The sequence below is a fragment of the Homalodisca vitripennis genome, chromosome 1 (assembly GCF_021130785.1).
Source record: "Homalodisca vitripennis isolate AUS2020 chromosome 1, UT_GWSS_2.1, whole genome shotgun sequence".
NCBI lineage: Eukaryota > Metazoa > Arthropoda > Insecta > Hemiptera > Cicadellidae > Homalodisca > Homalodisca vitripennis.
Window position 1 is genome coordinate 7570328 of NC_060207.1, and position 25458 is coordinate 7595785.

The 25458-nt window shown below is 34.6% G+C and overlaps 1 protein-coding gene across 2 annotated transcripts in view; it reads right to left on the reverse strand.

Moving 5' to 3' along the window:
* LOC124356819 (serine/threonine-protein kinase PRP4 homolog) overlaps positions 1–25458 on the reverse strand; it is a 49732-nt gene that overhangs the window by 14945 nt on the left and 9329 nt on the right. For both annotated transcript variants that reach the window (XR_006921894.1, XM_046808054.1), the window contains exons 6-16: positions 20146–20279; positions 18261–18387; positions 15671–15760; positions 14935–15019; positions 5996–6223; positions 4455–4687; positions 4178–4331; positions 2768–2905; positions 2540–2654; positions 1980–2086; positions 459–590 (exon numbers count right to left, since the gene is read on the reverse strand). Coding sequence is in view for 1 of the 2 variants with exons in the window: in XM_046808054.1 (XP_046664010.1) it covers positions 459–590; positions 1980–2086; positions 2540–2654; positions 2768–2905; positions 4178–4331; positions 4455–4687; positions 5996–6223; positions 14935–15019; positions 15671–15760; positions 18261–18387; positions 20146–20279 (1543 nt within the window). In the remaining variant the exon portion in view is untranslated. The remainder of the gene's footprint in view (positions 1–458; positions 591–1979; positions 2087–2539; positions 2655–2767; positions 2906–4177; positions 4332–4454; positions 4688–5995; positions 6224–14934; positions 15020–15670; positions 15761–18260; positions 18388–20145; positions 20280–25458) is intronic.

Sequence of the window (25458 nt, forward strand, 5' to 3'; positions counted from 1 at the left end):
CAGTGGCCCATGAGAACGGGCAGAATAAGGCTTAAAATGGGTCTCGTAAATAAACTATTTAAAGATTTAAAAAAGACGAAAACCACCACAAATGATCTACTTGTTATAACAAGTAGATCATTTGTGGTGGTTATAACTAAAGAAGACATTTTATCCAATTGTTTGCTAATACAATTACTTTCAATAAATTAAAACTGATTTCTTTATGCAGTTCTTGTTTGAAATGGCAATTGAAAATTATATTACGTGTTTTACTGTTAAACACTACATAAAGTTCAAACATTTTAAAGCCATTAAAATATTTAGATGCTAATAAAAACAAGTACTAATTTCAAAAGATTCTGCACTTCTTATACAATTATATATAAACAATACTACCAACAATACAATTTTAATCTATCATGAGTTATAATAACATAATCAATAAGAGTTTAGAATATTGTAAAATGTGACCTTACCCTTTCTGTGACCTTGTCAACTTCATGGTATAAGAAATTGCAGTTGTGGTCAAAATGTTGATCTTTGAAAGCACCTTTCCTTATTATTTTATTTGGCATTTTCCCCTTGAAGTCCATAAAGAATTTCAGCATCTGCAAAGGATCTATTGTTACCAGAGAGCCTGTGTAGATTATTGAATAGGATTTACACAAAACTTATATTAAATATAAAATAAAAGGTTTTTTAAGCTTCAGCAAGAACTTAATACAGGCCAAACACTATGTTCAAGAAATATTACAAGTTACTCTTCTGATCTCAAGTTGTAAATTCAAAGACTCCAATAGCAGAGCTTGAATGGTTTACAGATGGCTCTAAAACAAAAATTGGCACAGGCGCTGGAATTGTGGGAGTGAGACCTTGTAGGGAGTGGTCTTTATCCCACAAGCAGAAGTCACAGCCATAATGGAATGTATGGAATAAATCAGCCTTGGGTATTCATAAAATGAAAATGCACTTTTATAATTGTCAAACTTGAACAGAACAAAACACTAATCGGGTATAGTTCATATTTAAATCGTTAAAATATTTACACGAGTCAGAATTCCAAAAAATTCAGCAGAAGCAAAGAAGGGTTGAACATATTGTGCTGAAATAATGACTGAAATAACTTCAGTTTCTCATAGGATGTTACTATAAAAGAATTATCAACTTTTTATGTTCTCTTACGACAGGAAGCTTAGAAAATTGCACCTAGTTCTCTGAACACCTTTACACTACTTCGATAGTGACAGGTTATTTTGGATGGGTAAGGTTGAGAATAGGGGCCGCCCCTTGTCGAGATTCATGAGGAAAAATTTAGGGCACAAATATCGTCATGATGACACACCCTTATGACTAAGCTGGCAAAAGCCTTTGACTCTTACTTAGGGAACAAATTCCACCAAACTCCAACAGTCATCTCCTGCAGCAGACTAGATACCAGTTTTTGCTGTACCCTCTGTGGGTTCAACAAGGAAGTATAAAAATAATTCTATCCACAATGATCACTTTAATTAACTGCTAAGTTATGATAAGGTAGTACATAATATATTTTATAATAGTTTTTATGAACATCCAATAAAATCGTACACGGGCAGATTAGATGCAAACTGCTGACATCTGGTGTTTGTGGGCACTGGCAGAAACAGGGTTAATTCAATATCTAGTGTTAGTGAAAGCCTTTGAAAGTGTTAGTTAACTAACTCCTTAACAATTAGTATACTGAAATAATAATTTGCAGTGTTTTCCTCGAGACACTCCTTTAAAAGAAGACTTGAAGATTTGCCAGAATTTGTTTGTGCAACTGCATTGGAAATTGGAGAATTCAAAGCTCAAGAGACAAATAAAAACAATAGAACCATCCAAGAGTTTTAATATGCAGACAGAATTATTATGTCAAGAGTCCAGTAAAAACATTCATATGATCAAAAATTTCAAATTAATAATGTTCAAATTATCCTAAGTGTGTAGTTATAAACATACGAACACAACGAATTACTTACTTGATTATTAGACTTTCCAGAGAACATGATTTTTCCAGTGTAAAGTTCAAATATGGTGCACCCAGCTGACCACATATCTACTCCAAAGTCGTAAGGAATTCCTAAAACTTTTAGAAAAAAGACTAATTAAAACAAGTGTCCACCAAATAAATACAAAACATAAATACGTACAACACAGAATGATTTCATTTGGAACAAAAGTACAAACACACACAGCACATGTAATGCAGCCAACAGATGTCTAGGTTCACAGATACACATGTGCCAAGAAGCCATCATACGCTGGAGTACAACAAGGCCAACAAGAATGTAGATAAAGACCTATAAGAAAAGACAGATAAAGAAATTTATTCTGAGGAAAATACACTCAATCAAACAATTTGAAAATTTTATATAAAAGACCATCAAATTGAACTGTTTTCAATGTTTACTAACTTTTTACACATTCCAAATACAAACCCAAAGAAGCAAGTACTGATATTAAATTTCATTTCATTACGTTCTTTTATCACAACTGAGAAATCTTCTGAAAGATAGTTGAGGACTTTCTTTATACTTACTGACTTCAGGAGCTCTGTAGAACCGACTGACAAGATAAGGTGTGATTTCATTCTCAGCCACATGTGAAGCCGACCCAAAGTCACATAATTTTAGCACAAGTTTGTTTTCATTTACCTGCAAATAGATATTCGTAGTATCAATAAAAAGTTAAAATATGGTGTCAAATTAATGTAGAATTTTCTCTTTAAATTTATTTACAGAAAAATTTATGATAAAAAAATACTTACCAAAATATTATCAGGTTTGATATCAGCATGTAATATGTTGGCTTTTTTCAGAAGTTTGAGAGCCAAAAATAACTGCTGACTATATGAGCGGACAGCTTTGATGTGAAGCCCAACATCTTTTCCATACTTTTTCAAAACCTGAAAATAAAACAGTTACATTTTTATAGGTGCTCATATTATTTTATATTGAAGTATAAATGTACCGGGTTGATTTTCATCTACAAGGGATGTTTATTCTGAGGAAAAGACACTCTCCTATAAAGACCCATTCACATGTAGCTGTATCAGCTACATTCACCAGCAGTATGTACCAGTATGGAAAATGCTGTTCACACGTGGCTGGTTGTCAGTGCTGGTTAGCTACGTCCCTGGTGTCTGTGTTGTTATAATTCTCATAGGAGGGGTCCCACAAACAAGGATACATTTTTTTAATTGCAAAAACCTTATAAAAAGATCAATGTATTAATTTAAATGATGTCAACAATTTAAATGTAACTGTGACAACTCGACCACAAGTGCATTACAATGTTGTACATAGTTACTATATATACTAACTATTGGTGACAGTTCAATTAATTATTTTATTAAACTTACAAAGAAATGAGTTCTGCCAATTTCTTTGTTCAATTTCAAAATATAATTTTAAACATTAAAATAAATGTTTGTATACAAATATTTTGTTACTTATTTTTATTATAACATTTTCCTTCATAATTTAATAAGGCAATGTGCTTGTTAAAAATTTTTTTAATGAATAACCGGTGGTGACATAAAAAATTGGCTTTTCACAGGAAATAAGCTAAAATAAATATGAGCTGGGGGGTGGGGGACAAACAGATAATAAAATTCAATTAAAATGATTAATAAAAAATAACAATAAAATTACAATTCAGTAACTATTCAATAATTTCCAACCCAAATATAATAAATTGCTATCATGTTTAATTCCAAAACTACAATAGTAAATTTAACAATGAAAGTAATATGTGAGGAAGATCGCAAATTAATGGATATATGGATTTGAAAAAACTGAGAGTAACACTAACTGAACTGTGGAAGCAGCAACTGCGGGAACTGAAAGGTGGGTCTCAATTCCACAATTTAATCGTATTTTCTGTACTCATAATGCCACTTTTCAGCATGCTGAAATAGTAAGTTAACTAAATTATCTATACAATAATTAAATTGCTAAAAAAATAAATTTAAGATCTTCTTTTAAAGCGTTCTTTTTACACATTTATATTTGTATAAAGTATTATAAGAAGATAGAAAAGAATTCTGTTTGGTAAATGTACCAATTTAGAAAGATTTGTTCATTTACTGAAACTGAGAACCATAATATAAACAAAACTATCCAATACTTTTGGAAATTTAAGCTAATTAGTTATAGGGCAGAATACATCAAATTACCTCTCTTAAATTCATGCTGAGGGGCTCGAACACCATGCACAAATGCTGCTTGTGGAAGAAATGTCTAAAGAGCCGAAGACAGTGAAATCTGTCGTCAGGATCCGTGTCATTCAACCTCTTCAGAATATCCAGTTCTTTCAAACCTGTTTTGTGCCTGAAATACACCAACAATAATTTTCTCAAATTTCAGATATAACATTTACTTTCCAGAACTTAAATACATAGCAGTAAAAAGGGAGACAGCTTATGAAAAAATCTCCATTCCTATGTAACTTACATGATTTCATTATTCCTGATGATTTTGATTGCCACGTCCTGATTGCCCCTTGCTCCGTCCCTCGCTCGGATGACGTTGGAGAACACCCCCTGGCCAGTGTAGCCGTACACCACATAGCGGTTGTCCATGGTCTCACCGATCCTCACCCTGTAATAGCCCTCAGCATCGTCCCAGTTGTCTGTGAGACTCGGATTCTCAGGCAACAGCCCCCCTTTTGTCACCATGCTTGGACTCTGTTCAAAACAACATTTATGAGAACAAATATTGAATCAGACTGATGAATACTAGAGAATGTATTGACACAATTGTAATCATAATCAGTGGTGTAACTAGGACATGGCTTTGAGGGGAGGGGGGGTGAATTTGATTGATGAGGTGGACTGCAACAAATTTGAAACAAGTAGATAGGTCTAGTTCAAAGTGGAACATTTAATTGCTGTATTTCAAACAAGTTGATTGCAGCTATACAAATATTTTTAATGGCTCTTAAAAGAGTACTATCCACTCATCCCACCCCTCAAAGTTACGACCCTGATCACAAAATAAAATTAAATGCTTACATATTTAATAATATAAAAACTTAAAGAATGCACAGCATTAGATTATAGCAAATTCAATGTGTTAGGTTTGAAAACATATTCATTTGAAAATTGGGATATTTTTGATGAAATGTATTCATGGGCAAGGCATTTATGTGTTATCATATGTGATAAAACATGGATCTACCACTCCAAATTCCAACATGCCACAGCAAGACGTGGTGGAGGAAAGGGGAGGCAATCCCAATGGAAGTCAAGACCCAACTGCTATCTGGCAAGATTCTTTCAAACATTTTTATTTTGACCAGTAAGAGAATTCTCCTATGGGTGTTTTGCATATAATCAATGCTGCTTATTACTGCAAGCCGAGGGATATATATAACCACAAAAAACATAACCAACTGACTCGAAATGCCCAGGCGGGTGAACCCTTCTGGCTGATTTATACCAGCCAGTAGAACCTACACTGGGTATAGCAAAAACCGATGTGCCACTTAAATCTGGGCAACCCAAGGATGTCTCCAGGAGCAGCACATCACTAACCACAAATGTCATTTGATATTGGACTGGTCTACAGATCTGGTTTACTGTACAGAATGAATGTTGAGTGAGAGGCACTCCCTTAATGTTAAAGGCATTTTCAAGCCTAAACATGAGGGAGTAACCCAGTTTACATGTCCACTTTGCAAGAGCTAGCCTCCCTTTCCTCCAAGGTGACAAGACTGAGATATCCCTCCCATTATCCCTCCTCATGCAATATCAGGTGCCTCCTATCCCCACCCTACCCATCTTGTCACTCTGGAAGCAGTGCAAGGGTCCTCTTTAGGCCTAAGTGCAATGAGGGGTTTCTTCATATTGTAAGAGAACATAGTAAAAAATCCCATTTATATTTAATTTTCCCTTATAATACCATTTGTGGTATCAAAAGCTAATTAAATTAATACATTTCTTAGCAATTTTCATGCCAACAGTCATAATACCAGGCCACGACAAAATACTAACATTGTACTGGCCGCCAAAGTTATCTGCTTCAGCAAACATGTCCCATTTGCCGTCCTTTCGCTGTGTGTTCTTGTTTTCTTGCTTCTGTGTGGGCGTGGGCTCAGGTTCGAATCTTGACTTACGCTTGGGTTTAGGAGTGGGAGCAGAGGCAGGTTCAGTCTCCCCCTGGGCAGGCTCCGGGGCTGCAGGACTGTTAGTTAGGTTTGAGTCCTCGCTTACTCCGAGCCTCTGTAACATAACACATTCTTCTATATCCACGTCTCAAACCGCTCAAACCGTTTAGCCTAAGGGTAACTCTGAGAGTAAATAACGTTCAGTCTCCCCCTGGGCAGGCTCCGGGGCTGCAGGACTGTTAGTTAGGTTTGAGTCCTCGCTTACTCCGAGCCTCTGTAACATAACACATTCTTCTATATCCACGTCTCAAACCGCTCAAACCGTTTAGCCTAAGGATAACTCTGAGAGTAAATAATGTTCAGTCTCCCCCTGGCCAGGGTCCGGGGCTGCAGGACTGTTTGTTAGGTTAGAGTCCTCGCTTACTACGAGCCTCTGTAACATAACACATTCTTCTATATCCACGTCTCAAACTGCTCAAACCGTTTAGCCTAAGGGTAACTCTGAGAGTAAATAACGTTTTGACCACCTGTCAGGACCAATACTTCAATAATTACCTGATTTGTGACATTAACACTCTTTCACTTAGACCGAAGCTAATATTGATCCCCTACGGACATTGGCTACAGGGTTTTAAAATGTGGAACCAAATTTACAATTCTGCGAAGTACAGTATATTGGACACAAAAAATACTTTTTAAAAATGTCTAGGAAAATAACCGAGGCTTATAATAATGTAGTAAACAAAGAATCAGTTATTCGAAAATGGTGTATATGCAAGTTAAATAGTGGACAAAACAAAATTAATAAGTTGCCAAAACAACAAAAGGAATTTTGCTGCACAAATTTTTGTATCTTTACACGTCAGAAAACAAATTAATACGTAAATGTGTTTATCTTTTCTGTACCATGTTACAAAATAATTATAAAATGGCTTAATTAAATAACAATATGAGCATTTACTCACAGAGGACACTATAATGGTTCAGAACTACAAGTTACTTTAAGATTTGAAAATTGGAAATAATATTTTGTGGCATAAACCTCCAGACGAGATCTAGTTATTACTGGTAATAAAGAGACTAAACTAACAGTCACAATTGAAAATTAGATATGGTGCAATACACCACTACAGCATACAATACAATCCAAGTCAAATTTCTTGAATTTTTAAATTCCACTCAAAACATTAGAACTTTCTATGTACGAGGGGTATCCAAAAAGTAAGTTTCCATTAATTATGAAAAAGTTAAAAAGACTCAAAAAATAACTGAAACACATTTATTCAACTTTTTACATCATACCTTATTTTTCTACATAGTTACCATCCCTTTCTAAGCACTCTTGGTATCTAGGAAGTAGTTTTTTTATTCCAGCATCACAAAATTCACCCGCCAAATTTTTAAGCCAAGTATCTACCTCATTTTGAAGGTCATCGCTGTTGGCAAATCGCCGACCGCCAAGGTGTCTTTTCAGCTCCGGAAACAGATGAAAATCGCTAGGCGCAAGATCTGGTGAGTATGGAGGATGACCAAAAACATCCCACTTAAATTTCCTCAAAAGTTTCATTGTTGCACGAGCAGCGTGTGGTCGGGCGTTATCTTGAATAAGCAGAACCGTGCGCGACAAAAGTCCACGCCGTTTATTCTGTATTGCCCGCCGAAGTCTGGTGAGAACTTCACAATACCTTTCTGCATTTATGGTTTCGCCACGAGGAAGATAGTCAATCAATAACACTCCACGGCAGTCCCAAAAAACTGTAGCCATTAACTTTCCTGCCGACTCAAAAACTTTGGCTTTTTGAGGAGCTGCCTCTCCTTTTTTTTGCCACACCATACTCTGGCGTTTGGTCTCTGGAGTTGAGTGGTGAATCCATGTTTCATCACCAGTGACTATTCTACTGAAAAGGTTTTCATCTTCATCGTCAAACAATCGCAAGAAAGACTGGGCAGCAGCCATTCGTTGTTGTTTATGGGCATTGCTCAATAAGCGAGGCACCCATCTTGCACACACTTTTGCAAGCTGAAGATCTTCTGTCATGATATTGTGCACAGATGACCGGCTAACTTCAACACTTGACGGCAGTTTATCCATAATTTCATCGAGAGTCACTTGCTTATCATTGTCAAAAACTGCTCGTACAGCATTAATGACGTCAGGTTGCCGAGAATTGGCCGGTCGGCCACTACGCTCATCGTCATGAACATTTTCTCTTCCTTCCAAAAACATTGCACGCCAACGACGGACCATCTGAACGGACATAACATGTTCACCATACACTTGACACAACTGACGATGAATTTCAACGGCAGTTTCGTTTTTGGCGGTCAAGAAACGAATAACACTACGGACTTCGCAACTGGCGGCAGAACGCAGTGGAGTCTCCATGATGTTTGGGCAGCAACTGACTGAGAAGCGTGACAATGGGCCAGTGACCAGCGCACCTGTTGCCAACCGAACCGCGCTACATATTACAGAACAGTGAAACTTACTTTTTGGATACCCCTCGTACATATACGTTGTACTCCTTTATAATAAATAATTGAATTTGTGTACACTTACTCACTATACATAAAAAATTAATTTTACAGTTTATATTATATTACTGGGGATGTTATACATTATTTAGACTAGTAGTGAATAGTGCTCTTGGTTACTGTCTCCCAAGTTTGTAATATATTATGTGGTAACTAAATATTGTCTTAATTAAAAGTGACTTAAATAGTTTTGCTAAGTATCAGTGCACTATATAAAATAAAAAAGTTAAACTTTAATTCACAGTAATAGCTAATATTTCTTGTTTGAAATGGTACTTACATTTATTGGATGATAAAACATGTTTTCCTTAATTTTATAATTAAAACTTTAAGAAGAGCACACCAACTTTTTGGATAAAGTAAACTTTTAATTCATCGAAAAAAAAACTATTGTGTTATTAGTGATTTTGAGAATAAAAGCTGCATCAATTACTTGAAATAAACTTTCTAACTTATTGCTTATTGATAGGAAGTGAGACAAGATATTGACTGCCATAGTACAGCAGTTGTGGAGGACAGGTTTTAGCAAAGGTGTAGCACAGCTGTTTCAAACTAGTTTGAACTTTGCCTAGCTACTAATTGACTGAGCAATTGGTGAAGGTCATATTCCAACCTGACATTATCAAAACCTGATAACCACATCTTGCATGGTTGTGGAAATAATATTGTTGACGGAAAACAATTATATTGTTTTTACTGTTATTATTGAACACTGCCTATTGAGACCAGCTCTACTTTTGTATTAATGTCCAGCACACGGATAGGTTTATTATATTAAATTAAATATTGCTGTTTTGTGAGTGGATGTTTTCTCCTTGGTGAAAAAAAAATTGTTAAAAAGAAACCAATTAAATTTCCATGTTCAGTATGTAACAAAAATGTTAGCAAGTGTAGCAAGGCTCTATTGTGCAGTAGCAACTGCTCCAAATGGACTCATTTTAAATGTACCAACCTAAGTTTGGAAGATTACGTTGAACTCTCGAAGGCTAAAAATTGGGTTTGTGATAATTGTACAGTACCAAAAGAAGAAGAGGAAGAAGAGATTCTAGCCCATAATATAACTAGTACATTAGTGGAAGAGGTCGAGAGCTTAAATAGAATTGTTGCTAATCTTAACAATGACCTGGAGGAGGCATATAACAAAATTCAAAGCCTTCAGAGTGAAAAAATTACTCTTGAAAACTTACTTTTAAGAAGGGAGGAAGAAATAATTAAGCTAGAAAGCTCAATGAATAAAAACAAGTCGTCATTAAAGCTAAATGCCACTCTGCCATCTGATTTTTGCTTACCTTTGAGAAACAAGTTTCAGTTGCTCGGTGAAAACACAAATTGACATAACTCTGAATTTTCTGATAGTGATTTCCCTCCTCTACAAACACCTAAGTCTTTTTCCCATAAGTCCCTTCAAAATAGACCAGTCTCTAAATATATGCCTAAAAAAAAACAAAGTGATGCCTGCAATGGAGAAGAGTCTGAGTTCTGGGCCTACCTCCATTAAAAACGCTGGTACGCTTAAAGAATCCTCTAGGAAATGCTGTCATAATTGTAACTGTAGTAACTGTAAGCCTACTACAAATATTGACGATACACTAAATAAGGATAGTGTGAACGACGAAAAGAAACTACTGATCTGTTCTGACAGTCACGGAAGAGGATTATCGTGGTATGTAAACAAAAATCAAAGCACCCGCCACACTGTTGGTTTTGTTAGACCTGGAGGCAGGAGCGATGACGTATTGAATCACAAAAACATAACAAGTGAATTAAAAAATGAGGATGACGTTCTGGTGATAATTTGTGGCTCAAATGACATCTCTAAAAATGAGGCTGATACCGCAATTGCAAGGATTGAAGACACAATTAAGAACAATAAAATAGTTTTGGTTGACTTGCCAAACAGATATGACCTTCCTCTGTGGTCCTGCGTTAATGAGTCGCAAAGGAAAACAAATCTATCCCTGAAAGAGTTAAGCAATTTATATAACAATGTAACTCTAGTGGAAATAAGCAAAGCTGCCAGACCTCTGCATACGCGTCACGGCTTACACCTCAATTCCTTGGGTAAAAGCTGGCTTGCCGAGCTAATATGCGATGCTATTGATGATAACAACGGGGAAACTTCCTCAGCACCCGGCAGCAGTCCACCTGATGAAGTCACACCATTAGCACCTTCAACCTGTACAAAGGATACAGCGAGTCCACTTAAGACACTTGACCCCTCCACCAGCACACCTGCAGCCAGCAGCTCAAATCGGATGGTTACAGCGAGTCCTCCAAAGTCACTTGTCCCCCCAACCTTCACACCTGCGACCAGCTGTTCGAACCAGTGTATGTCTGCGGGAAACGGACACTTACCTACAGCACGCCTACTTCTATCTGCATAAATAACAGTAATCTTAATGTATTGTCTTTAAATATTCAATCTTTGAGAAACAAACTTGGCCAATTAGAAATAATTTTAAATGTCAACAATATAGATGTAGTGTGCATTAATGAACATTGGCTTAATGATGAGGAAATTTGTCTTTACACCCCGGAAGGCTACACGCTAGCATCTAGCTTTTGCCGGAAACCCCCTCTTGTCCATGGAGGCTCATCAATATTTATTAAGAACTATCTCAAATATGTGACATTAGACGTATCAAAACATTGTTCTAATTATTTATGTGAAGCCTCAGCAATCTTAATTTCAGATTATAATTTAGTTGTATTAAATGTATATAGGACTCCTAATTCAGACTTTAGTATTTTTATAAACAACCTAGAAACTCTAATATTAGACATAATGAACAGACTACCTCATACTTATTTTGCTTTTTGTGGTGATGTAAATGTTGACATATTGAAACCTAGCAGACCCGAGGTGTCACACTTCTGCAATGTCCTTAGGTCAGTTAACTTATATTGGATAAATCATCGGCCAACTAGATTTTCCTCCTGCCTAGACAATGTATATACAAATATTGATAAGGAGTTATGTACTACTGCACTTATTGATCAGGATTCAATCTCTGACCATGCGGGCGTTTTGGTTACTTTAAGTTTGAAAATTTTTAAAAATGAAAAAAATTGTGAATTAAAGTTAAGTAAAAGGTTAATAACTGATGACAGAATATTAAGTCTTAGAAACAATCTGTCAATTAATGAGAACTGGATACAACTTTATAAAATAAGTGATGTTGATATAGGATTTAGTATTTTTCTTGATACCGTGACAGCATTGTTTGATCAAAACTGTCCCAGGATCAGTATTGACAAAAATAAACCAAAACCTAAATGTATGAAAAAAGTGGTTTACACCCGAGCTCAAGACAATGAGAACCGGTTTACTGATTTTATATGATAGATGGAAGTTAAGTTTAAACCCTAAGGATAAAGATAGATTTAACGAGTATAAAAAATATTATAGGAAAGCCATTAGCGAAGCAAAAATAGTTGCAAACAATACTCTCATAAATAATGCTCAAAATAAGTGTAAAATGGCATGGAATATAATTAAAAGGGAATCTGGTAATAGCTGTGATGTTACTAAAAATATCCCACTCTCCCCTGACATGTTAAATAATTACTTTGTTAGTGTACCACGTAAAAATAATTCAAATACCTCTGTACATAATTTTAACTTTATGGATCTGCTAAAAAACTTCTCTCTTTCAGGAAATCTACCTTTAGGCTTTAAATGGAATATGATTGATGCTAATAAAATCATTAGTGCAGTTAGTAAACTTAGTAATTCTCGAAGTGAGGACTTGTATGGACTCTCTAATTTTACTGTAAAGAAAATAATTGATGTCATAATTGAGCCTTTCACTTATTTAATCAACTTAATTTTATTTAAGGGCCTTTTTCCAACCTGTCTGAAGTCAGCTAAAGTTACCCCTATTTTTAAGAAAGGATACAGAAGCTTGCCTGAAAACTATGTCCCATTGCCATTGTGCCAATTTTTAGTAAAATTATCGAGTCTTGCCTGCTGACACAGCTTTTTGATTACTTTGTAGATAGGAACTTATTGTATAATCTTCAATTTGGGTTTAGGCCAAAACTCTCTGCTGCAATGGCGGTTGAAACTGTTGTAAATGTTATATTAAAGGGCTTTGAAGATAAGTTAGTGATAGGCAGTAGTTTAGTCGATTTAAGCAAAGCTTTTGACACCTTTGCTCACAGTGTCTTATGTAAAAAGTTAGAGTATTATGGAATTAGGGACAAAGAATTACAATTAATTGAAACTTATCTTTCCAGCAGGAAGCAGATAGTTAAGGTTAACAATATTGAGTCTGGTTACCTTAATGTTACTGCAGGAGTTCCTCAGGGCTCTATTCTGGGGCCCTTTTTATTTTTAATCTATGTCAATGATTTCAGTGTTAATGTGCCTTGTCTTTCAATACTATACGCTGATGATACCACAATGATTAGCAAAGGTTACGATGTTCCTGATGTTACTTTACAGCTAAAAACATCTTTAGAGTTAGCTAAAAATTGGTTTTCTGCAAACAAACTACTTATTAATGAGGACAAAACAGAGAATATAATTTTTACATTACGAAGTCAAATAAATAAAGAGGATGAATGCTTACTTAAACCTGTAAAGCTAGTGGGTTTTTACCTTGATAGTAAGCTAAGCTGGCATGTACATGTTGACAATATTTGTAAGAAACTTGCAAGGGTAACTTATTTGCTAAGAAAACTCAAATTTTGTGTAAGTTTGGACACACTTGTGCTGACCTATTATGGACTGTTCCACAGTCACCTGTGTTATGGTATTCGTTTGTGGGGCAACTCAGGTGCTGCAAAGAGTATTTGTTTGGCAAAAAAAGGCCATTAGAACAATTGCAGGCTTACCTACCCAGGCATCTTGTAGAAATAGTTTTGCTGGGCTCCATATTTTGACCTTGGCCTGTATTTATATTTTTCAAAACGTGGTCCATGTAAAGGAAAACTTGAATATGTTTGAGACTCACAGTAATATCCACAGCCATGACACCAGAAGTAAAGATAATCTAATCACACCCAATGTTAGGCTTGATAAATCTTATAAGAGTCACTACTATCAGCAGCTCTAACTTTATAATAAACTCCCCACTACCTTAAAAAACTTGCCATTATCAAGGTTCAAACCAAAATTGTATGACTGGAAAAAGAAAAAGGAATTTTAAACCATTGAAGAGTATTTGGCCTGTGATGATTTTGAGGGGATAAATGTAAATAGCTAGGGCTTAGTTCTGTTACACATTGTGTACACATTGAGAGAGCTGGTTGATATTAAGACTAGACTCATAGTTTATTATGCTTGCTTTTATTCATTGGCACAATATGGGATCCAAGTGTGGGGATGTAGTTCAGGTATTTTCTCTGTTTTTAAAGCTCAAAAGAGATATATTAGAACCATGCTATTTTTGAATCAGAGAGCTTCATGTAAAAATATTTTTAGAGATATGAAAATATTGACCATTCCATCATTGTATATCTATAGCTGTTTAATATTTATTCATAATCGCCTAAATTCAGAAAATATAATTCATCAGTATGGCACCCTTTTAAAGACAATCTGCAATTTCCTCTTCACAAATTAACATTATTTGAGAGCTCTCCAAATTATATGGGAATTAAATTTTACAACAAATTACCTCTACATGTAAAGCAGCTAACAGTGTTCAGTTTTAAAAAATCAGTGAAAAGCTTACTAATTAATAAGGCCTATTATAATATTTCTGAATTCTTGCAGGACAATCTGCAGCTTGTGTAGTTTTAGTGAATTTGACAAATACATTGTTAATGTATGAAATGTTGTACAAACTGTTTTTACCATATAGTATGTATTATTGACAAGCAACCTGTTCACACAACATGTATAGTTGTATAACTGTGGATGTTATGTTGCAATAAATTTCTTGATTCTTGATTCTTGTTAAAAATTTTATTTTGTTAAGTTTTGTAATTTTAGGCTATGTTGTTCTCATTTTGAACTCAAAACCAAGTGAAAAGATTGTACACCCTGTCCTTCTATTGGTTGAATATTATTAAGTATAAATGTTTAGTACTTTGTATTAGGCAACTAGACTGTATAGTATAGAGAACTGAAGAGACCTATTGTAATTTTCTGTGTAATTGCCTAATGGTCAATAAAGATTCTTGATTCTTACATAGGTGTGAAACTAGGAGTTTATGAAAGGATAGGCTGCAGCATTATCAGCTATCACATATTGTCGACCAGATAGTGTGATGTCACTAGAACAGGCCTGCCCGTTTTGTTTCTTATACTGCCTTGGTTCAATATAAAATTCCTGAACTCACCTTGAGAAGTTCCTCTCTTTGTTTTCTTCTTTTCTCAATTATCTGTTCCTCATCCTCCTCCTCCACGATGTTTATATCCTCAAGTCTGTAAACCAAATCAAAAACTTTATAAAATAATCAAACATTAAAAAATTAATTATTCTTGTAGTAAACACACAATTGCCCAATAATTTTAAATTTAATCCACAAGGCCTTTCAACATAAACATGTTGTCAGGAATGAATTCAAAAAATTTGAAACATTATAAATACTTTTAAAATGTAATTATCAGCTAAATAAAGTACGATAAAGTGTTAAATTTGTATTAATAATGTTAACAAAATATTTATATATCTGGGTTAGAGTCTAGGTGGAGCAAGTGGTTTTTGCAATTCAGTGTTGATATATAATATATATATATATCAGAGTATATATATATATATATATATATATATATATATATATATATCAGAGTATATACATATATATATATATATATATATATATATATATATATATATATCAGAGTATATATATATATATATATATATATATATATCAGAGTATATATATATATATATATCAGAGTATATATATATATATATATATATATATATATATATATATATATTCAGTATACCCATACACAATGTATGCCAAGTACCAACAGATTATGCTGTCCTTCTGACTACTACTTTGACCACACTACTTAACAACAATTTCCATTTGATGTCGTTATATACATAAGAAAACTTACTCATCTGAGGATGATGAATTATCCACTTTAAGACCCTCTGATAAACTGTCTTTGTACTTGTCTGCTTTATCACCTCTAGACTTGTGTGACCTGAAAAATGCAGAATGTTCTGTAGAAAAAGATAGAGCAATAACAATTATTGTTATTAATAAATTTGTTATAATTCAATCTTGATAGACTTCATACATTTTAGTTGGTTTTTATTATGCAAAGTTGTTGTTAACCCTTTGGTGACCAGTCTATATTACAAAAAGTAAACCAGAAATACTGGGCTATTTTTATGGGATTTGCAGAATTTCGTGGAAATGGCTATATTTTAGAAACTTTAAATCAAATCCTTGACCTGTTTTTTTTTTTATATTCTATATTATAAAATGGGCTACCAGAATGTATGTTATTTACTTGCATATTAGTATTAATTTTTAATATGAATTATTGTTATTTTGAAATTTTAGAAAAAAATAGTTTTAAACTCTTGGCCAGAGATAGAAAAATGTTGAGGCATAAAGCCATATGTATTCCAACAGTGAATATGTCTATATACAATTATAAAAAGTATGACTCTCAAGAAAATTCTCAGTTAGGAATATTATATATTTATATATACAGGGTCTGTATAATAAGTAACCGGACTGAGCCTGCCCCGCTCCGTCAAAGCGTCTGCTAACCGGTATCTGGTGCTGTAGTGGTGGTGGGGGGTCTAGTGAAAGGGAACCGGGCTGCAGCAGTTGCCTCCAAGCGCTTGGAGAGTTAGTATTGAGCGAGAGCGGAGTGCATGTTCAGTTACCCCGTCGGAGTGAAAATGGAGAGTACGATCGAGCAACGTTTTAGCATTAAATTTTGTGTCAAACTCAAGAAAACGGCCACGGAAACTCTTCAAATGATTCAAGAGGCTCACGGTGAAGATGCTCTGTCCAGAACTCAGGTGTTTCAGTGGCACAAAAATTTCCGGGAGGGCCGCGATGACGTCCATGACAAACAGCGCGTCGGTCGGTCCTCCATCAACGAGTCACACGGACACAAATGTGCAAAAAGTGCGTGATGTGTTGAACAGTGATCGTCGTCTGAGCATTCGGGCTATCGCAGATGAGGTCAGAATTGATAAGATGACCGTTCAAAACATTATTAAGAACGATCTGGGCATGAGGAAGATCTGCGCGAAGCTGGTACCCAAACACCTGACTGATGAGCAAAAGAAGCGTCGTGTTGCTGTCGCTTCGGAAATCCTTGATCGACTGCAAACCGAACCTAAGTTTTTCAACCACGTTATTACAGGAGACGAGACGTGGATTTTTTAATACGATCCTGAGACGAAGCGGCAGAGTTCGGAGTGGCACACACCGGCGTCACCACGACTGAAAAAAGCGCGCATGAGCAAATCGAAGGTGAAGTCGATGCTCATTGCTTTCTTTGACGTGAAAGGCATTGTTCACAAAGAGTTTGTGCCACCCGGTCAAACTGTAAACGGTCAGTACTACAGAGAGGTGCTCCGTCGACTAACTGCCCGGGTTCACAGAGTCCGACTGGAGATTGCCGATTCGTGGATTCTCCATCACGACAATGCACCGTCGCACACCTGCCTGCTCGTCACCGAATAGTTGGCAAAACAGTCTGAGGGCAACGTTGCCACAGCCTCCTTACAGCCCGGATATGGCACCACTGGACTTCTTTCTGTTCCCCAAGATCAAGAAACACCTTAAGGGGACGCGGTTCGGGACTCTGGAAAACGTTCAACGTGCTACGACGAGGACTCTAGACAACATCGAGGTTGTCGACTTCCAGGGAGCGTTCAGGGATTGGAGAATACGGTATCAGCGTGTTATCGACTCCAATGGGGACTACTTTGAAGATTTCTAAAGAAAAATTGTACATATTTTGCCAATAAAAAATTTCCTGAAGTCAGTCCGGTTACTTATTATACAGACCCTGTATACAAAATCCTAAATACCACGTTTTCCAACAATGGATGGATAAAATTACTCGTAGGAACTAAACCAAATGTTTTCCAGATAGGCCTACTCTAGTTCAGTACACTGACATTGTTCTTCACATAAATCAAACAAAACACATAATTGAAAATAAATACTGTTAAGAAAATCATTATATTTTGTTACTTCAGTCGTATATAGACTTTTTTCGTGAAAATTCCATCGAATAGATTAGAAACATTTATTACGAAACTTCCGATCTATTGGAAGTTGGTCTCCAAAGGGTTAATTCAGTACACTTTTAATGCTGTACAAGGTTGCTTGTATGCATTAAATTGTTAATTTCATACTTTGGTATTTAAAGATGCCTAGTTTCACTAACCTACCAACTGTCAGACCTAACTGAGAGCCAACCAGTCTAATAAAAGAAACATTCAGAGCGAGAAAACATGAAACAAGGAATCTATGGGGGGAAATGAGAAACTTGCAGCAGTTGGCTCTCAGTTAGGCCGGTTGGTTCTTACCTCAGGTAGGTCTGAAAGTCAGCTATTTACATTAGGTGAGTTCTTATTAATTGACCTTGTACAGCAACAGTTACATTATAAACAACACTCATGGGTAGGCTTGTTGATACATTATTCACTAAAGGAGCTGAAACTTACCTTGAATGATATTTTTCCCTGCTATCGGACCTTCTCCTCCTGTCTCTGTCTCTTTCTCTATCTCTGTCTCTGTCCCTTCTGTCTCTATCATTTTCTCTGTCTCTTCTATCAGCATAGCTGTCTTTACCTGAACATAATAAATACATTCCAAATTAATAACTGAATTTTTTTTATAAACACTCTTGAATTCAGCTAATAATTATATTAGTATTATATTAAATAGTATAAAGTTGAAATTTTTTACCATTAATCTGTAAGTTAGTTGAAAATCAAATTTAAAAAATTACCATATCAGTAAATGACAGACAAAAAATATAGGATCAGTAAAATGGATTAAATACCACACTGTACCTGTATTAGTGATGGTCAAATTCAGAATTTTTAATTCTTAAATCCATTTCAAAATCTTAAAATTCTACTCCCTATATTTAAATCTTAATAATAGCTATTTAATTGTAATCACCGTGCCCATTTTTTGCTATTAGAGATCACCAGTTTACACAAAAGAAGATTTAATTCAAGAATAGCTCTGGGATTTAAAGAGATTTCGGGAAACGGCAATAGGCTATCTTAAAAACTAAGCTATATCCTCAGCCTTAAACCATATTTTTTTCTTTGCTTATAAAACATACTTTAAAACTAAACATTCTTTGTAAAATTTCAAGCACCCCTAGATGTGATAAAAAAAATTAAGATATAAAGGCTACATATATTTTACAGAGGATATAATTATACAACTGCAAAAATTATGAGGTGAACAACCATTAACAATCACCTGTTCGTTTACAGCGAAGGCGCAGATGTCTGTGTATAGAAACAGTACACACGCAGGAATGCACAAGTATAAATATTTAAAAAATATGAACTGTGTAATCAAATATACTATTTACAAACAACTATAATTTGTCAGTATAGTTATCTATCTATGATTTTCATATACAATGCACAATATAAATATAAAAATGTGAACAGACATCAAATTATTATTTACAAAACAATGATAATCTACCTAGGTCTTTTTGTACACAAAGTACAAAAAAACACGTTGTAGCAATCTACAATTTTGTGTAATACCAATCAGCTGTCGTCCACGAGACGCAGCTAACTAACAGTGATACACATGCATAAGTAAATATAGAGAATGCGAACTGAAAGTAAAATATTATTTAAAAACCTATGATAATTTATTATTTAGTTTATTTATCTAAAGTTTTTCCAACAACAAATATGACAAAAAGAGACTTTATCAGTCAGTAATTTGTGTACTAACGATCAGCTATTGACTGTAAATAGATGTACTCCAATGAAAATACGTAACATGTAATACATGGATTTCAAGTCAAATATTATTTTACAATCACAATATTTCCTTACTTTAGTTATCCACCTCCAATATTCTGACTACTGATACTAATCAGATGACAATTATGGTCATACAACAAAAACACCCTTCGGTCAGGCATTTCCGTTTCTATTCTTGACTCTTTGACAGTATCAATCGGCCATCCAACACGCACAACTAGTTTCCCACTGAAATGATTTATTGGCTAGTTTGGTATAAGAAGATTTAACCTCATGCTATGTTGCCAGATTGGAACAGGTGGAACATAACTTTCAATTATTGACACAACAAATCTCAGCAGATTGGACTGTTGTATTTTGTTAATTATTCTCAAAACCATATTTTGTTTTAATTCGGCTTTTTCATGTTACTAATATGTATATTTTTCTACAAAAAATTGCCACGTATATTTTCTTTCACCTGCATAATTTCAAGATTAATATTTTAGCCTGGATATAGCACAAGTCTACCAGCAAGATATTATACAGTGCTGATATAAAGTTTTCACAAGATGTTATAATATTTTGAATGCCAGACAGATACCTGTGGGTGATCTGCTGCGCCTCGATCTGCGACGAATATCATCATCTCGTCTCCTCAGATCATCCTCTCGTCTTCGCAAGTCCTCTTCTCGTCTCCTGGTGTCATCGTCTCTCCTCCTTTCTTCTTCCCTTCTCCTATTTGATAGTTGAATATTATACGTTATTATTATCATTAACATTAGCAACAATTTTGTTAGTACATTATTTGTTCAAATAAAAATTTGGTGTAAAATCTTTACTCAAATTAATTATGTTTATTGATGCATTATTGAATGATTCTGTAAAACACTCAAAATAGGATGTGCCCAAGAAGACAAAATTGTTAAAGTTTTACTGTCTTAATTCTACTTTAATTTTATTAAAAAAGTGATTGAAGATAATTTTTGAGTTAGGCTATTATATTTTTATATTATTATTGACACCAAGAATCAATAATCTTTATTTTGTCGTTGACATTATACATATGTATTGACAAGTTATATTACAGCTTGAATTAGCTACAGTAAATTTTTTCTTCAATAATTTATGACATAAAAAATTATAAATATTTGAATATATAATTAGCTAACTGGCATGGGTTTTAAGTTTTACTAGGCTATAATAAATAAATATTGCACATAAAAAAAGATATTGCACACAAAAGTAACATACATAAGAATAAATTATCACAGACAAAATAATTATTATGAAAGACAAAATAGCATAAAAACATTGAAGTTAAATAACAAATAAAACTGCACATAAAAGTTTAAATATAACATATACAACAATATTGCACCAGCTCAGAAATTTAAATGTATCACAAGTATCAATATAGGCATACAGTTATCTAAAAAATATCTATTTGTTCCAAAAGCAAAAATTCTTGAACTGAATAGACTGGGTTATTCAACAGCCATTCATAAAATTTAGTGAATAAAAACTTTTGATTGTTTAAGTAATTGCTAATTTTAATATATTTATTAATTTTATTATAGATTTTGAAAGACATTTCTATGTGGCTATTGAGTGTTTTCCCTAGCCTGGAATGCGTCCTTGAAATATTACTACTATTTCTGGTGTGATAAGAATGCAGATCATTTTGAAAAGTTAAAAGTGGGCATTGTTTCAGTGCATAAGATAAAAGTTCATAAATATACAAATTAATTATTGTTGGAATTTATAATAATTGAAACAGCGGCCTGCAGTGGGCATCATCTACTGCATTTGCGAGAATACGAATAACCTTTTTTTGAATAATTAAAATCTCTTTTGTTCTACTGCAACCACCCCAGAAAATTAAGCCATATATATAGATACTCTGAAAGAATACAAAATAAACCATTTTAAATAGCTCATATCAACGAGGGCTTTAAGACGTCTAATCAGATAGACAACTCTAGATAGCCTAATTGACACATGATCTACATGGGAATTCCATTGAAGTTTGCTATCTAAATGCACCCCAAGAAACTTGACACACGCATCTTTGGGTTGTAAATTTTGGTCAAAAGGCCTCAAACTAAAGACTAAGTGTTGGGTTTTATCAGAATTCAACTTAAAATTATTGCTTTTAAACCAGATTTCCCCCTCATTTACAGCACTGTTTATTAGATGGGAAAGTTCACCCAACATGCCAGCGGCTGCAAAAAAGGTGGTGTCATCCGCATATAAAATTGATTTAACTGGATATGAAATATTTGATGGTAAGTCATTTATTGAAATAAAAAAAAGTAAGGGTCCAAGCACAGAACCTTGAGGTACTCCATGCTCCACCCTCACCCTGTTTGACCAATCTCCATTAATACAAAAAAGCTGTTCTCTACTGGTTAAATATGATTCAAAAAATTGTAGGGCAGATCCTTTAATACCGTAAAATTCTAATTTTAACAACAATTCATGGTGATCGACACAGTCAAAAGCCTTGCTCAGGTCGTAAAAGGCGGCCTGAGCAAAAGCCTTATTTTCAAAAGCCTCAATCACATTTCGCACCAAGTCATCTATGGCATTTAGGGTTGACTTGCCACTACGGAAACCATACTGTGATGTGTAAAGCAGATTATTATGTTCTAAGAATTCATTAACTTGATCAAAAACAAGAAGTTCAAGCAACTTAGATATAGCAGGTACAATTGAGACTGGCCTATAGCTTTTCAGCTGGTTTTTTGGACCCTTTTTGTAAATTAGGCAGACCCGAGAAATTTTCAGTTCAGCAGGGAAAACACCATTGGCCAAACATATGTTGAATACAAAAGTCAATTGAAGTACTATGGATGGAACTATTTGTTTTAACAAATTATTTAACATATTGTAAAAATCACAACTATTTGAATTTTTTAATCTTTTAACTGCTTTTAAAACAACTTCTTGAGTAATTAATTTCCAAGAGAACTGAGCAGGAGTAACATTTAATTTTGACATATAACACTGGGGTGTTATATTAGGATTAGTGGCACTTTGCCTTAGTTTTTTAACTGAGTTTATGCAGAAGTCATTAAATTCTTGGGGTGAGATTCCAACTCTACTATTGCTAGTATGACCTTGAGTGTATTTTTTTATTAAATCCCAAGCTGCCTTACACTTATTTTTACTACCTTCTATTTTTTCTCTGTAATAAGCCTGCTTGGCTTCAGAAATGGCTTTTCTGTACTTTAGTTTAGAATTGGCAAGCTGTTGTTTCAAATTGGATGAAGGTGTCTCTTTCATAATTTGACTCAAAGCAATCAAATTATTTTTCATACATGTTAATTCTTTTGTATACCAGGGCTGTTTTTGAAAACCATCTGTTTTTGATTTTACTGGACCGGAATCTAATTTAATAAGATTGCAATAAAAATGTATTGCTGAGGTAATTTTGAGGAAGAATTTTGAAAATAAATCAATGGTGTTGAAATTATTGCTGAATACTAGGTCCCAATCAGTACAGAGAAGCATCTCTGCCACAGAACCAAATTTCCTCACAGGTAATACCATTTTAAAGAAGCCAAAAGACCCCTCCTGTATGTTGTTTGCTTCAGATACAATAAACTTAATAGGCAAATTAAATAGTAGGGCATCATGATCAGAAAAAGGGAAGGAGATCAACTTCACAGATCGCCCTTTCAGTAGCTGGAAGTCTATCACAAAAATATTATCCAGACAATTTTGATTCCTGGTTGGTAAATAATTCATACAGTGATAATTATGTTGTCTTAATAAATTCAAAAATGTTTTAACACTATTTTTGGTACATTTGGTAATGTGAAATTCTCCGTTAAGGTCTCCTCCCACCACAACCGTGGAGTTGTGCCACTTGGAAAGAAATAATAGAAAACGCTCTAACTGTTCTAAAAAAACCGTGGGGTTGTCATCGGGTGACCTATATACAGAGACAACAATTAAGTTAAATTTATCTATGAATATCTCGGAAACTTCAAAATGCATTTCGTCACATAGGGAAACCTAAATCTAGCTCTTTGGCGTTAGAAGTTAGATCATTCCTCACAAATATTAGAGAACCACCTCTTTTAAATTTTGAACGACAAAAGGAACTTATCAGAGAATAGCCTATAGGATTTGAAAAACTAACCTCGTCATATTGTAGCCAATGCTCTGAGATGCAAACAACAGACACTTCAGGCCAAGTAAAAAACCCTCCAATATAACAGATTTATCCTTGAGGCCTTGGACATTTAAAAACACTAAGTTCATACTGTTGTCATCTTCTTGAGTCCTTGGAACGTCATCGGGAGACTGTGGTCTTAGCCTTCGGTTTGGGTTGAGCTCTGCGAGTTGTCTTCCATGGGTAAAAAATGTTCGTTTGATGAAGTCCCGTTGATGACTGCTTCTTTTCGAAGAACTCCCTTGAATTTCATAAGCAAGCAGCCACTAGGTCATATGTCAGCGTTGAGCACTTTGTCCATGTCCGTTTCATTCACCTCGATGTGGAACGATGCGTAGTCCTCATATTTGGTCCTTAATTGAGAACATTTCACAAAGTCTAAGGTCACCTCATGTTTTATATATCCTTCGATGTCAGATGCAGACACCTCTGGACACAGTCTTGATATGAAAAGAGCCTTTCTTCTGGTAGGCCTAGGTCTCACAGGAATCGTTTTGATGAAGGAATCCGTCTTCTTGCCAATAATAACTTCTTTGAGCTCATTTCTTGATTTACGTTGGGATGTGCTAGTATCTTTGGAAAAATCATATTTAGGTGCTTTATATTGCCTTGATTGAATTGTCTTTAGGTTATGTGAAACTGAAGCAGAGTTGAAAGTCGATTGACACTATCGATGTGTACGTTCGATACACCCACAAGATTACCCAGAAGTAAGTGATCCAAGTAAATGGGAATAGGTCGGTTTTTACTGCACCTAGTGTAGATTCAACTGGAAGGTATAAACTTGCTATAAATGAACCCTCTTGAAGAGGAAGAGAGAACTAATAGCTTGCTAATGAAAAGTTTTAATCAAAGTTTGTTTGGAATTAGTTACATTGTTTTTTAGTAATAATGTTTTTATAAAACAGAAAACCAAATATGTTTTGAAAAAACATGCTAAAACCTTCTGCTACAAAATTGAAATGTTTTAACTCAAGTCCATAAAAAAGTGAACTGAGTTCCAAAACAGCCTGCATGTACAAATAGACCCATATTGACTAACATTGTATGAGACACTTTAATTTTAAGGGATAAGCCAGGTCCATGAAGTACATAATAGGACCACTTCAGATGAGAGTAAGATTGTTCCTTATTATTAAAAAATTGCTGAGTAATAAATAAGGGATGGTTTTGGTGTTATAAAACACTCACCATATTATTGTTATGGGAATATTGTTTTCTAACAAATATTTTAATGGGCAATTAGAACATATAATTCAGCATGCACTGTGCACGGGCCCAAAATTCCTTTAATTATATTTTTCAAAGCAGAGGCATCCATTAAAAGCAAACTAACTGTGTTATAAACAGAAACTTATTTCAAATCTATGAATTTTTCACTTTAAAAATGTAGACTTTGGTGTCTCAATGCTCCTGAATTGCTAAAATTATAATTATCTGATTATACTTAAGTTATATGCTAATTCTAATTTATATGCCAAATAGAATTTCATGTTTCAATTTTATATGTCTAATGAATTTGTCTGTTTCAGCATAAGGAAAAACTATAAACCATTTTGATCTCCCCAGATAGACGTGGACTCCAGACTCCAAGAGTCAAGTCTGTGAGTGTCAGGTCTCAGACGCTGCACTAAGAGGAAGGCGAAATTGAGCTAAACTCAACATTATGAAAGTCTCAATATGAAACATTTTATGAAAGAACTTCTGACTTTATTCTATGTGTTTCTATGCGAA